Below are 12944 nucleotides of genomic sequence, written 5' to 3'. Positions count from 1 at the left end.
GGGGCAGACGCAAAAGCGGACAGTTTGGCTGCAGACACCAAAGGGTGCACTTTGGATTGAGACGCAAAAGCGGACAGTCGGTCTTTAAGCAGCTAGGAAGTGAAGTGACTTAGAAAATTTCTCGTTGTGTGGTATCATGTGACTTAGTCTCTGAGCAGTGAGCACCCATGCGTCTGGTGTGAACTCTAACTTTTCCTGTAAATATCAAGGTGGAGTATTGGACTTGTTTCATCATGAGACTGTGAATGTTCGAACTGAGTCAAATGGATATGCACTAGAGTGTAATAGTAATTCTAAATATGACCACATTTGCTATTAGTTTTCTTGGTAAATAAACATTATTCTAACCAAATCAGAACTGTGTGACCTACATCATTTATGGGTCATTAATTTAGTCCCCGATATTATTATTACGGATATTATATGTTATATTAACTATGCATTTCGCAAACTTGCCATCAGCCAAACAATTTAACTAAAGGGTCACAAGAGTCTAATTTAGGGCATGTAATGCAACACATGTGGTTTAATCCTGGACGAGTTTGAGCCAAGACATTTTGATGAAGAGTAACCGCATGTGAGCCCGAACATCTATGGGATGTTAACTTACAATTGGGGGCTCGTCCGGGATAGGAACTTGGAAAGCGTTAATTGCGGAATATGAACTGTGGAAAGTTTAGAATTGGATTTGAATTCTGCAAAGTGTGTCCAAAAGTATTATCTGAACTTCGATAGGCAGGACCTCTCACAAAAGTTAAGTGTGAGATCGCTTCAGGACTGAATATTAGGTTCCTTTAATAGCTGTGAAATCACAATTGTAATTCTCACAGTTAACGACATTCTATTATTCTTCTTGAAGTCTGTTACTTTTTTATCATTTCTAACCACTGCTAAAACTTGGTGCACACAACTGTTGCAAAATTCGTAGCTCAGAGCCCCCACGCAAACTGCCTAAACTGCCACAGATTTGGACGTAGGTCACAGAATGTTGTTGTTGTTGTTGTTGTGGTCTTCAGTCCTGAGACTGGTTTGATACAGCTCTCCATGCTACTCTATCCTGTGCAAGCTTCTTCGTCTCCCAGTACCTACTGCAGCCTATATCCTTCTGAATCTGCTTAGTGTATTCATCTCTTGGTCCCCCTCTACGATTTTTACCCTCCACGCTGCCCTCCAGTACCAAATTGGTGATCCCTTGATGCCTCAGAACATGTCCTACCAACCGATCCTTTCTTCTAGTCAAATTGTGCCACAAACTCCTCTTCTCCCCAATTCTATTCAATAGCTCCTCATTAGTTATGTGATCTACCCATCTAATCTTCAGCATTCTTCTGTAGCACCACATTTCGAAAGCTTCTATTCTCTTCTTGTCTAAACTATTTATCGTCCATGTTTCACTTCCATAATGGCTACACTCCATACAAATACTTTCAGAAACGACTTCCTGACCCTTAAATCAATACTCGATGTTAACAAATTTCTCTTCTTCAGAAACGCTATCCTTGCCATTGCCAGTCTACATTTTATATCCTCTCTACTTCGACTATCATCAGTTATTTTGCTCCCCAAATAGCGAAACTCCTTTACTACTTTAAGTGTCTCATTTCCTAATCTAATTCCCTCAGCATCACCTGATTTAATTCGACTACATTCCATTATCCTTGTTTTGCTTTTGTTGATGTTCATCTTATATCCTCCTTTCAAGACACTGTCCATTCCGTTCAATTGCTCTTCCAAGTCCTTTGCACAGAATTACAATGTCATCGGCGACCCTCAAAGTTTTTATTTCTTCTCCATGGATTTTAATACCTACTCCGAACTTTTCTTTTCTTTCCTTTACTGCTTGCTCAATATACAAATTGAATAGCATTGGGGAGAGGCTACAACCCTGTCTCACTCCCTTCCCAACCACTGCTTCCCTTTCATGTCCCTCAACTATTATAACTGCCATCTGCTTTCTGTACAAACTGTAAATAGCCTTTCGCTCCCTGTATTTTACCCCTGCCACCTTCAGAATTTAAAAGAGAGTATTCCAGTCAACATAGTCAAAAGCTTTCTCTAAGTCTACAAATGCTAGAAATGTAGGTTTGCCTTTCCTTAATCTCTGTAGTTCAATCGCCAATAATAAACGTTGCTAATATTAAGCAGTCGGCCAGTTTGTGTGGTTCTGAAAATATTAGTGAGCCACTTAGCACAAAGTTGGAGCGGGAGAGCACGATTGGCGGTGGATTTAGTAGGGCTAAGAGTCTGAAATCAGGCAAGGGAGATGAATTTGGGAGAGACATGATGTCGCACTTAATGCAATCAATAAGAGGATTGGGATCCAAACTTGATTCTTTTAGAACTGATATGGGTGGCGTAAACTTAAAAATTGACTGTGTTAAAACCGATATGGTTGATGTAAATTTAAAAATTGATTCGGTTCAATCCTAAATGGCTTCAGTTTGAAAGATGAAGTAGGTAAAATGGCTAGTGGAATCAAGGAATTGATAGACGGAAAATTAAAAACCATTTGGGATGAAATGGGAAAAATTTCTGATGAAGTTGGGATACCTGACTCTAAGGTAGATCAGGTGGAGAAAAGTTTCAGTGACAAGGTGGAAAAGTTGCAGGCAGATGTGGGAGGCAACGAGAAATGGTATGAGTAGGCAAGATGCTCTAATGGCCGAGACGACAGAGGCTATTAGCAACTTAGAAGGTGAGAAAGAAGTAGATAAAATAAAGGAACAAGTAGAATCTGGCATTAAAATTAAAACTAGTGCAGTTAAAAAGCAAATAAATGAAATAAAAAGTGAACTGAATTCTTTAGCTGCACATCAAATCTCTACTGTGATCAGTGTTCTGTGGATGAACTTGGGATCGGTCAAATGTTTTGCACAAGGACAGAAATTTCACCCAGTACATTTTCTAGCAGCATGCAGGGATGGTTTTATAATGGGAGGTGAGCCGCAGGTGAGCCACAATCATGGGGAAATACACACAGTGATATGTTCACTACCTATGAAATATTTGAAAGCAGTTTCCTGAACAAGATCTAGAGTGAAGTGATGCAAACACAACACCAAAATGAGTTTCTCAATGGGCCAACATTTAAATACGGGAATGGGTCAATGCAAGAATTTTGTAAACGTGAACTTGCGAGATTAAGGCATGTGAAAAGTCCATTGGGAATGCTTACTGAAGTTAAGACGTTGAAAAGGAAGTTACTGGAAAATTTGCAGTGGGCTCTAGTGCACAGACCTAGCAACTCAATAGATGAATTTTTGGACATTGTAGAAAAATTAGAAAGGGCATTGAAATTTAAACCGCGATGTAAGCAAACAAGTGTGGAAATCATAGCTACAGTCCGAGTAACTCCTATGAAAGACATCCGGGAAGTTATCAACAGAACACAAACAACAGTTATAAGATAAAGGAAACAGTAACAAGAACACATCCAATGATAAATTTCAAAGGGGTAATGGGAACGGATACTTTTGTGACAGGGACCAACACCAAGAACTTAGATCTGAGGGACCGGCACTTGGTGAAATGAACCAGCGTAACGGGAGATCAGGAAACTAAGTGTCACTGCATCTCAGGTCCGGAGATGGCAAAACAAACCGATGATAAATAGGTTGCAAGCAAATGGAAATGTGATAGGTGTTAATAAATTGGCAAAAAGGCGTGAGTATTTTGAAATGAAATTAGTAAGAGATGAGAATCAAGTAGGTAAATTTTCAAATCAGATTGTACATAAAAGGCGTAATCTTGAGATAATAAAAGATAACAATAAAGGCGATGACAACGATTTAGGGCTAAATGATTTGTTTTGTGAATGTGAGACAAAAGAGTGTGTGAATGTTAATACAATGAAAGATTCTATGTACCAAAAGGAGGCTGAGGTGGTGCTCATTTTGGTGGAGTTAGATGGTATAGAAAATTCTAATGAGGTACTAACCAGCGGTAACGATTGTAGTATGAAAGTGATGATGTTTCAGGTGATATTGTGATGATGAAAGTTGTTAAGGAGGTTAATAAGGGCGGCATAGCATTAATCTCATCAGCTGTTGATGAATTTGTGTGTGTATTGGTGGATATTGGTGAATTATTTTTGAAGGAAGGCAGTAATGATGTTTTATGTGCTGAGATTACAAAAGTTGAAGCTGCTGGTATTGATACATAAGAGGAAGGAATCTGTGCGTATCTTTCTATAAATGGAGGTGAACCCAAAATTCTGTATGGATCTGTGGATCTTGAATGTTTGTTTGAGAATGAATGTGGGTCTAAATTTGATATGCGGCCAGAAAGGTAAAATGCTCGGGTTTAAAGCAAAAATCAGCAGACTTTAATGGTACTGTTGATTCTGAAACTGCACAATGCTGTAGCTATAATTTATGTGATGTAACGGCAGAGGATGGTGAAACTATGAACAGTTCTTACACTGGTGATTTGCGGATGGAGGTAAATAAGGTTTTATGTAATGAGTTGTATGATGTATTAGCGGCTGTTGAAAGTATTGTTTGTGAAGGTGTTTGTAATGACGTGGAAGTAAAAAGTAATGCTTTATTTCATGATAATGACATTATAGCTACTAATGTCGATAATTTTAAAGGAGAGTACAGTGAGTTTGATTCTAATAGAGAAAGTGCTATTTGGACAGAATGGCATCTTAAGGAAGAATGTGATTTTACTGTAACTGATTGGCGATGGTACGGTAGAACTTCATGATCGTTATTGCCTCATTTGTGCACTCAAGAGAAGTTTAAGGTAGCGAGAGGTCTAGAAGGGAGAAAAAATGAAAGTGGGACGAAAGAAGCATTTAATGAATTATTTTGGGACAAATACAAAATTGAGGGGTGGAACAAAGAAGGTATGTGTACTCTAGAGATGGAAGAGAAGGGATGAGACATAGAGAATGATTTAATGAGGAAACAGTGTTTAGAACAGAAAGAAATGATTTATGTTCAACCTATCATTGAAATTAAAGAAAATTATGAGAAAGTAGACGCACTGCTCGACTCTGGAAGTAATGTGCTGGCAGTGTCGGAAGGTTTTGTACATAGGATGAAAAATATGAAATTAGTATTACTACCTGTAAACAGTGTAAAAATTAAAACAGCAGTTGGCAGCTTAAGTAAGATGATAAGGTAAGAAGTGATCTTGGAATTCAAGTGTGAGGAGAATCATTTTCGTATAGGATGCTTTGTAGTGAATGGACTTGTAAAAGATGTGGTGTTGGGAACAGATTTCTTATGTAAATATAAAACTTCGTTTCACTGCATGGGAAGGTGCTTGGATTATGAAATTGAGGGAAAAAAAGAAAGTAAAATTTAAGAATCTTTTGACGGGGGGCAACCAGATTGCTCACACCATAATTACACATGGTTGGGACGAAGAGAACAATGTGTGTGACAGTTTGGAGGGGTAATTTGCAATGTTTTATTTCATGATTTATTGTAGCTTGTTTGTTGTTTGTCGCATAAGTGTTTCCTTTGGCATAAGGTCTGTGCAATTATAAAGAGATAGTTTACATGCACATTTCGGTGCAAAGTGGTCTAGGAACTCAATTATTTGATGAATGGTATCAAGTCAAAAATCAGTGCACAGTATACATATAATTAGTTTTTTGGGGGTATATAATGGATTTATTTATGTGTATGTATGTGTTAGACTTAAGTTTTTGGATGCTTTTATGTTAGTTGTAATTTCCAAGTTACAAGTTATGGTCACGCCAATTTGGGTACATGGAGGTCGGAGAAATTTGAAAAATGAAAATTAATAATGCTTACCTAGGAAGTCAGATGTATGCTTATGTGAGAATATTTTGGGGGAATAATTTATTGTTAAATGGAGTAATGATTTATGTACGCAGATTCACTGTACGGAATTAAACGATGGGGAGATTTGTTCATATTTGTTGTTAGTTCTGATTATAAGAGAGTTATTTAAATTAAAAGAAAATATTAATTTGCCTATGAAGTTGATTGGGAATCTGTCACAAGATGCATGTCTCTGGTGGGACTTGAATAACATGTCTGAATCATTGAAAAATTCACGAGCACCTTGTAAATGTTGTAAATCTATTGTTTACTGTGTAGTTTAGACCTGTTTATATCGATTCCACTGGGGAAGCTATCATTGCAGATCCTGGGTGGTTTTGGAAAGTGTTTGTTTTCTGATATCTACATACGAATCAAATTTCAACAGATTTGTTCCCGCAAAACAATGGCAATGGAATGCAGAGCCATAAAGAATTTTGGCAGGGTACTTGGCTCTGAATCTGTGGAGCGCTGCTGGAGACTTCATTGTGAAAAAAGGTTCTGTGAAAGTAAACGCAGAGATGCTGATATTTCTGCCGCATTTCTATAGACTGTCGATTTTGATAAATGTATAGTTTTATTTGGCATTACATATGGCACTCCAAAATGTTATGAAATGGAGGTGTGTGAGCTAACAACCATTGTGCTCTCATTTAAGTATATGGCTACAAGAGTTAGCCTACAGGAATTGTGAAATGAACTCTGTCATCCAGGACCGTGTGCCACAAAGGGTGCAGATTCAGCATGAGAAGGGGAAACTCACAGGTGTCTATTGTCTATTGAGGCCTAAGCACTGTAGTGTGCGAGTGAGGCAGACGAGAACCTATGTCATAGGAAACTCAGTACAAACCATTTGTGGCCAAGGAGACATAGCAGTGTTAAATATGGCGGACCTAAGATCAGCCATATGGAAACTATTTAATTCTGTAGTAAGTCATGGAATGAAGCCACAGTAATTTCAATCTGCCATCCTCCATAAATTTTCATGGTGATCTCAATAAAACTTGAATATTGATCATATCTACAATAGCTTAGGAGTACCTGTCAAAGTGAAATTAACAAATTTTGTAACAAAGCCCTGAATGCTAAAACCTGAATGCTAAAACCTGAATGCTTTGGTTGGTCTTAACAATTGAAATTTTATATAGAAGTGCCTCATTAAAATGACAAACGTTGTAAATATCAACTCTGTAACTTTATTTGTTTAAAAGATATAGTAAATTTAAACTATCAGTATTTTCAGTTAAGCATCATATCATAATTTCCTCCACATAATACACAATGAATGATGACTGCATGACATCTTATTGAATCATTAGGTAATAGAACATTTGTTGTAAGGTTTAGTGCATAATACTTACTTTTGTTCTTTATTTATTTATCAGAAGGCACAATGGTGGAAAGCTACTGGCCATGAAATTCAAAGTTAAGAAGGAAATTGTATTGGTTTTCTGTAAAGGAATTTAACGTTTATTATGTAATGGATATTATTGTTACTTTATGTAGAACATGAATGTGATCAAGCTTCGATTGATTAAATATGTTAAAATGTAGAATAAGCTGTAACTGATCAGATGGATGGCTTGAGGAAAGGGAACTACCCTAGTCAGTTGAGCGAGGATATTCATTGTGCGGGCAACAATGCCAGGGACGGGCAGAGGGAGAGTGCTGGGGCAGACGCGAAAGCAGACAGTTTGGCTGCAGACACCAAAGGGTACAGTTCGGATTGAGACGCAAAAGCGGACAGTCGGTCTTTAAGCAGCTAGGAAGTGAAATGACTTAGAAAATTTCTCGTTGTGTGGTATCATGGGACTTAGTCTCTGAGCAGTGAGCACCCATGCGTCTGGTGTGAACTCTAACTTTTCGTGTAAATATCAAGGTGGAGTATTGGACTTGTTTCATCATGAGACTGTGAATGCTCGAACTGAGTAATTCTAAATATGAGCACTTCTGTTATTAGTTTTGTTGGCAATTAAACATTATTCTAACCAAATCGGAACTGTGTGACCTACATCATTTATGGGTCATTAATTTAGTCCCCACTATTATTATTACAGATATTATATGTTATAATAACTATATATTTTGCAAAAATGCCATCAGGCAGACAATTTAACCAAAGGGTCACAAGAGTCTAAATTTAGGGCGTGTCATGCGACAGATGCGGTTCAACCCCTAGGTGAGTTTGAGTCAAGACATTTCGATGAAGAGGAACCACACGTGAGCCTGAACATCTATGGGATGTTAGCTCACAAATGGAAGAATTTTAGTACTTTATGTGGTGAATATATGTTCACAATACAATCTTTATGACTTTGCTTTTCTGCAGCCTCCTGAATTTACTAACCTTAGCTCATAACCTCCCTTTATTTCAAATTTATTTTCCATTAGTTTGGACTTCATCCATATCTTTTCCCATTTCCTCAACCTATTTTTAAATTGCTTTCAACTCGGCATGTAGCTGAAGACTTTCATTGATAATCTAGTGCTCATTCTCGTAATGTGTTCACATATTTAGTCTCCTCTTGTGTATCATTTCTCCTACCTCCCTGTTTATCTACACAGACCTCCACTTCTCATCTTCCTTGTTGTTGTTGTGGTCTTCAGTCTTGAGACTGGTTTGATGCAGCTCTCCATGTTACTCTATCCTGTGCAAGCTTCTTCATCTCCCACTACTTACTGCAACCTACATCCTTCTGAATCTGCTTAGTGTATTCATCTCTTGGTCGCCCTCTACAATTTTTACCCTCCACACTGCCCTCCAATGCTAAATTGGTGATCCCGTGATGCCTCAGAACATGCCCTACCAACCGGTCCCTTCTTCTTGTCAAGTTGTGCCACAAACTCCTCTTCTCCCCAATTCCATTCAATACCTCCTCATTAGTTACGTGATCTACCCATCTAATCTTCAGCATTCTTCTGTAGCACCACATTTCAAAAGCTTCTATTCTCTTCTTGTCCAAACTATTTATCGTCCATGTTTCACTTCCATACATGGCTACACTCCATACAAATACTTTCTGAAATGACTTCCTGACACGTAAATCTATACTCGATGTTAACAAATTTCTCTTCTTCAGAAACGCTTTCGTCGCCATTTCCAGTCTACATTTTATATCCTCTCTACTTCGACCATCAGCAGTCATTTTGCTCCCCAAATAGCAAAACTCCTTTACTACTTTAATCTTCCTTATTACCATCTATTCCTTTTCTTGGTCTCAAAAATCTCCCTTAAATTTGTTTTTTTCTACCCTGCTTCTTTGTTTCCTTGTTCTTGTTAAGTGTCATGTATTCTTAACCATACTATGTTTCTGTCTTCACTGCTGCAGTGTGATGCTCTGTCTTTGGGTTTTTATGAGATTGCAATCTTGTTGCAACTATTTCATGTTACACTACATGCTAGCTCAGACTTCCTATTGCATTGCTCTTTTCAAATCTTCTTTCACCGTCGTACTATATGATCTAAAGTATCTGGAGACCCATTAGTGGATATTAATATGTGGTGTGTCCAACTATCACCTTTATGATGACTTGAACTCTGCTGGGGCCACTTTCAATAAAATGTCTGTCGAGGAATGACAGCACATACTTCCTTAAAAATCAGAACCAGAGAAGACAGTGATGTTGGGCGCTGTGGTCTGGAGCAAAAGAGAAGTTTTGGAAGTTTGTGGTGAGATTTTACGGGACCAAACTGCTGAGGTCATCGGTCCCTAAGCTTACGCACTACTTAATCTAACTTATGCTAAGGACAACACACCCATGCCCGAGGGAGGACTCGAACCTCCAATGGGGGGAGCCACACGAGCCGTGACAAGGCGCCTCAGACCGCACGGCTATCCCGCGCAGCAGCAAAGTAGACATTCCAGCTTATGCCAAAGATGTTCCTCTGGGTTCAGGTTGGGACACTGGACAGGCCAGACCATTTCAGGAATGTTATTGTCCACAAACCATTGCCTCACAGCTGCTGATGTATGACAAGGTGCATTTTCAAGCTAATACAGACAGACATTGTCTCCGAACTGTTCCTGTACTGGTATGCTGAACACATGTTGCTTATATTCTTCCACATTTAGTATTTTCTTAGGAGCAATAAGGGGACCACACCCTAACCATGGAAGACACCCCCATACAAAAACACCCCTCCTCTATATTTCACTGTTGGCACTACATATGATGGCAGGTTGATGGCAGGTAACATTCTCCAGGGATTTGCCATACCCAAACCCTTCCATTGGATTGCCACAGTGTGATTCATCACTCCAAATTACTCATTTACCGCGATCTACTGTCCAGTGGTGTCACTCTTTACAACGCCTTAACCATTGTGTAGCACTGATTATAGAAAGTGTGGCTTATGAAGAGCTGCTTGACTATTGTATCCTGTTCATTTTAATTCCCTAAACACAGCTGTCATGCTAGCTGCACTGCTGATAGTACTTTCAAACATGCAAATGATTTCTTCCACTGATTTCATGTGGTTTTTTACAGCCACCATTCATAATACTCAATGGTCCCTGTCCATCAATAAATGAGGCTTGCCTGGTTTGGTGCAGCTGTTATTGTTCTTTGTTGTTTCCACTTTGAAATGTCCCTGGTGGATTACATGGTGCTATCTGAATACTTTTGATCAGATATTTTTAGTATCCATAGGTACGGCATGAATGGGGCAGATCTGTAGAATGCTTGTACTTATTTGACACAAAGCAATTAAATTGATACAAGAATACTCAGAGATAAGTAATAGTTCCTCTGAATATGTCACTATGCTTCTTCAGAAAGTCAAATAGCTCCTGCTTCTTTAAATCTCTACGTAAATGTGGAAACAAGACATATCTGAAATAGTTTCTGGAAACTTTAAACTTTTTATAAGCATACCAGCCTCAGCAAGTTGTCCATATTGTCCATTACCCCAGACATATGCCTGGCACTTGCCACCAATCTGCCAGTCATGAGGATGCTGCACTGACCAAGCCATCAACTGTTCATCTGCCTTCATGCTCCATGAAGAGTTGTCCAATGGTGATGGAGAACAACTGTCATCTGCAAGTAAATAGGATATTATCATTATTATTATTATTATTATTATTATTATTACTACTACTACTACTACTACTACTACTACTACTACTACTCCTGCTGCTGCTGCTGCTACCACTACTACACCTGTTATCATTATCATCTTTCATAAACAGCCATTTGACTGCATCTTCAATATAAGATTAAAGGATTGTTTTCTTCGTTCAACTATTACTCCATGCTATGACAGTTCTACAGACAACAAAGCTTATGCCTTTTTGGAAGGCTTGAATACTCTGTAAGATGTTAACAGTACATGGTGATAAGAATTTTGTGCAAATTAAAGAAAATGTAAGGTTATAATTCAACATCCTGTTAACATCAAGACTGTTTAGTGTAAAAACTAACTTGCATTGAAGAAAGGTGAGGGAGAAACTGACCATAGTACAGTTTTAGGAACCATTCTAACATTTTCCTGAATAACAGAGAGAAAAAAATAAAGACTACTAATCACTCTGTAATTTCACGGACTGGGTACAACAAGGAGAATGATGGTTGTCTGAGGGTCAATTCAATAATTAGAGAGACAAATTGGTATGGAGAAAAAAGCATTTCTTTTTACAAAACAATAGTTTTTCTACTTTTCAACATAATCCCCTTGAACACTTATACACTTGTTCCAAAAAGTTACAAGCTTTTTTATTTCAGTTGCAAAGAGCTCTTTATCCTGGTGTTTCAACCAGTTTCCCACGAACTTTTTCACATCTTCATTGTCCTGGAACCTCTTCCCATGTAATGCCTCCTTCAGTGCACCAAACAAAATGCAAATCACTAGGTGCTAAATCAGGACTGTAAGGGGGATGAGGCTGTACCTTCCAGCCCATTTTTTTTATCGACAGTTTCAAGGGTTAGTTGAGCAATATGACGATGTGCATTGTCTTGCTGGAGAATCACACCTCTCCTCTAAAATCCACAATGTGTCTCTCTCATGGTTGGCTTCACCTTGTTTAAAAGCAAATCCAAGTAGTATTGGCTATTTATTGTACACTGCTCTTCAAGATAATCATGAAAAACTGGACCGTCAAACATGACTTTTCCTGCTGATGCTTGGGTTTTGAACTTTTTCTTGACAGGTTAGTTGGTGTGCTTCCACTCCATGCTTTGTCTTTTTGATTCTGGCTCATAACAGTGAACCCAAGTTTCATCACAAGTTAAAATTTTGTTGAGGTAGTGCTCACCTTCTCTTTCATAACTTACCTTTAGCTCCGTGCACACTCTCAACCTTGTTTCCTCGTGTAGCCACGTCAACTCCTTTGGGACCCATCTTGCACACGATGTGCGATACTTCAGCTTGTTACAAATAATGTTATGAACTGTACCAGTACTAACTTGAACCTTATCAACTATCATTTCCACAGTCACATGGCAATCGGCACGAATAATGTCTTCAATTCGACTTTCAAGTGAGGGTGTTGAAACTGCAACTGATCGGCTAAAACGGTGTTTGTCAGTCATTGAGTCGCGACCATTTTAGAACTGTTCTACCCACTTGTAAAAATTTGACTGACTCATACAATCTTTGCCATAAACTTTAGACATTTTACAGTATATATTCACTGGTTTCTCACCTTTAACAAGTAAAAAAACGAATAACAAAATGTTGTTCAAATAATGTGGACATTTTTAGCAGACTCACCATCTTGAAATGTATTTTTGAGGTTATAAACAAAACAATGTTGATACATCAGCTGGTCAAGGTTCATCCCAGTGATGCCATCTTAAAGCATATGGGAACTGTAAGAAAATAATTAGAGTAAAGAGATTTGGAGACAGGACCAAGAATGGATAAGGGAGACAAGAAACAGAGGTATGATGAAGTAAATTGAAGGGGGCAAATTGATAAGAGCAGGCCAGAGGAGTATGAAAAGAGAGGGAGAGGGGACATCAGAGGAGCAGAGAGCAAGGATTGAGGGAGAGCCAGAAACATAGATAAGCAGACATATAGACAGAATGATAGACAGGCGAGGAAGGGTCTGAGGAGGAGAGAGGATGACACAGAGAGGACTGTATCTGACATACGTAAATTGCAGAACTATGAACTGCACGCCCTAAAACTTGATAAATAATTGA

General features: G+C 38.5%; 1 protein-coding gene across 1 annotated transcript in view; it reads right to left on the bottom strand.

Annotated features, from left to right (window-relative positions):
• LOC124804616 (probable E3 ubiquitin-protein ligase HERC1) overlaps window positions 1-12944 on the bottom strand; it is a 790356-nt gene that overhangs the window by 131902 nt on the left and 645510 nt on the right. Inside the window, exon 59 of the mRNA XM_047264817.1 lies at window positions 10674-10838. Within this exon, the coding sequence (XP_047120773.1) occupies window positions 10674-10838 (165 nt within the window). The remainder of the gene's footprint in view (window positions 1-10673; window positions 10839-12944) is intronic.

This window comes from Schistocerca piceifrons, chromosome 7, assembly GCF_021461385.2.
Source record: "Schistocerca piceifrons isolate TAMUIC-IGC-003096 chromosome 7, iqSchPice1.1, whole genome shotgun sequence".
NCBI lineage: Eukaryota > Metazoa > Arthropoda > Insecta > Orthoptera > Acrididae > Schistocerca > Schistocerca piceifrons.
The sequence above is the reverse complement of the archived record's forward strand: the minus strand, read 5'-3'. Positions and strand labels throughout refer to the sequence as shown.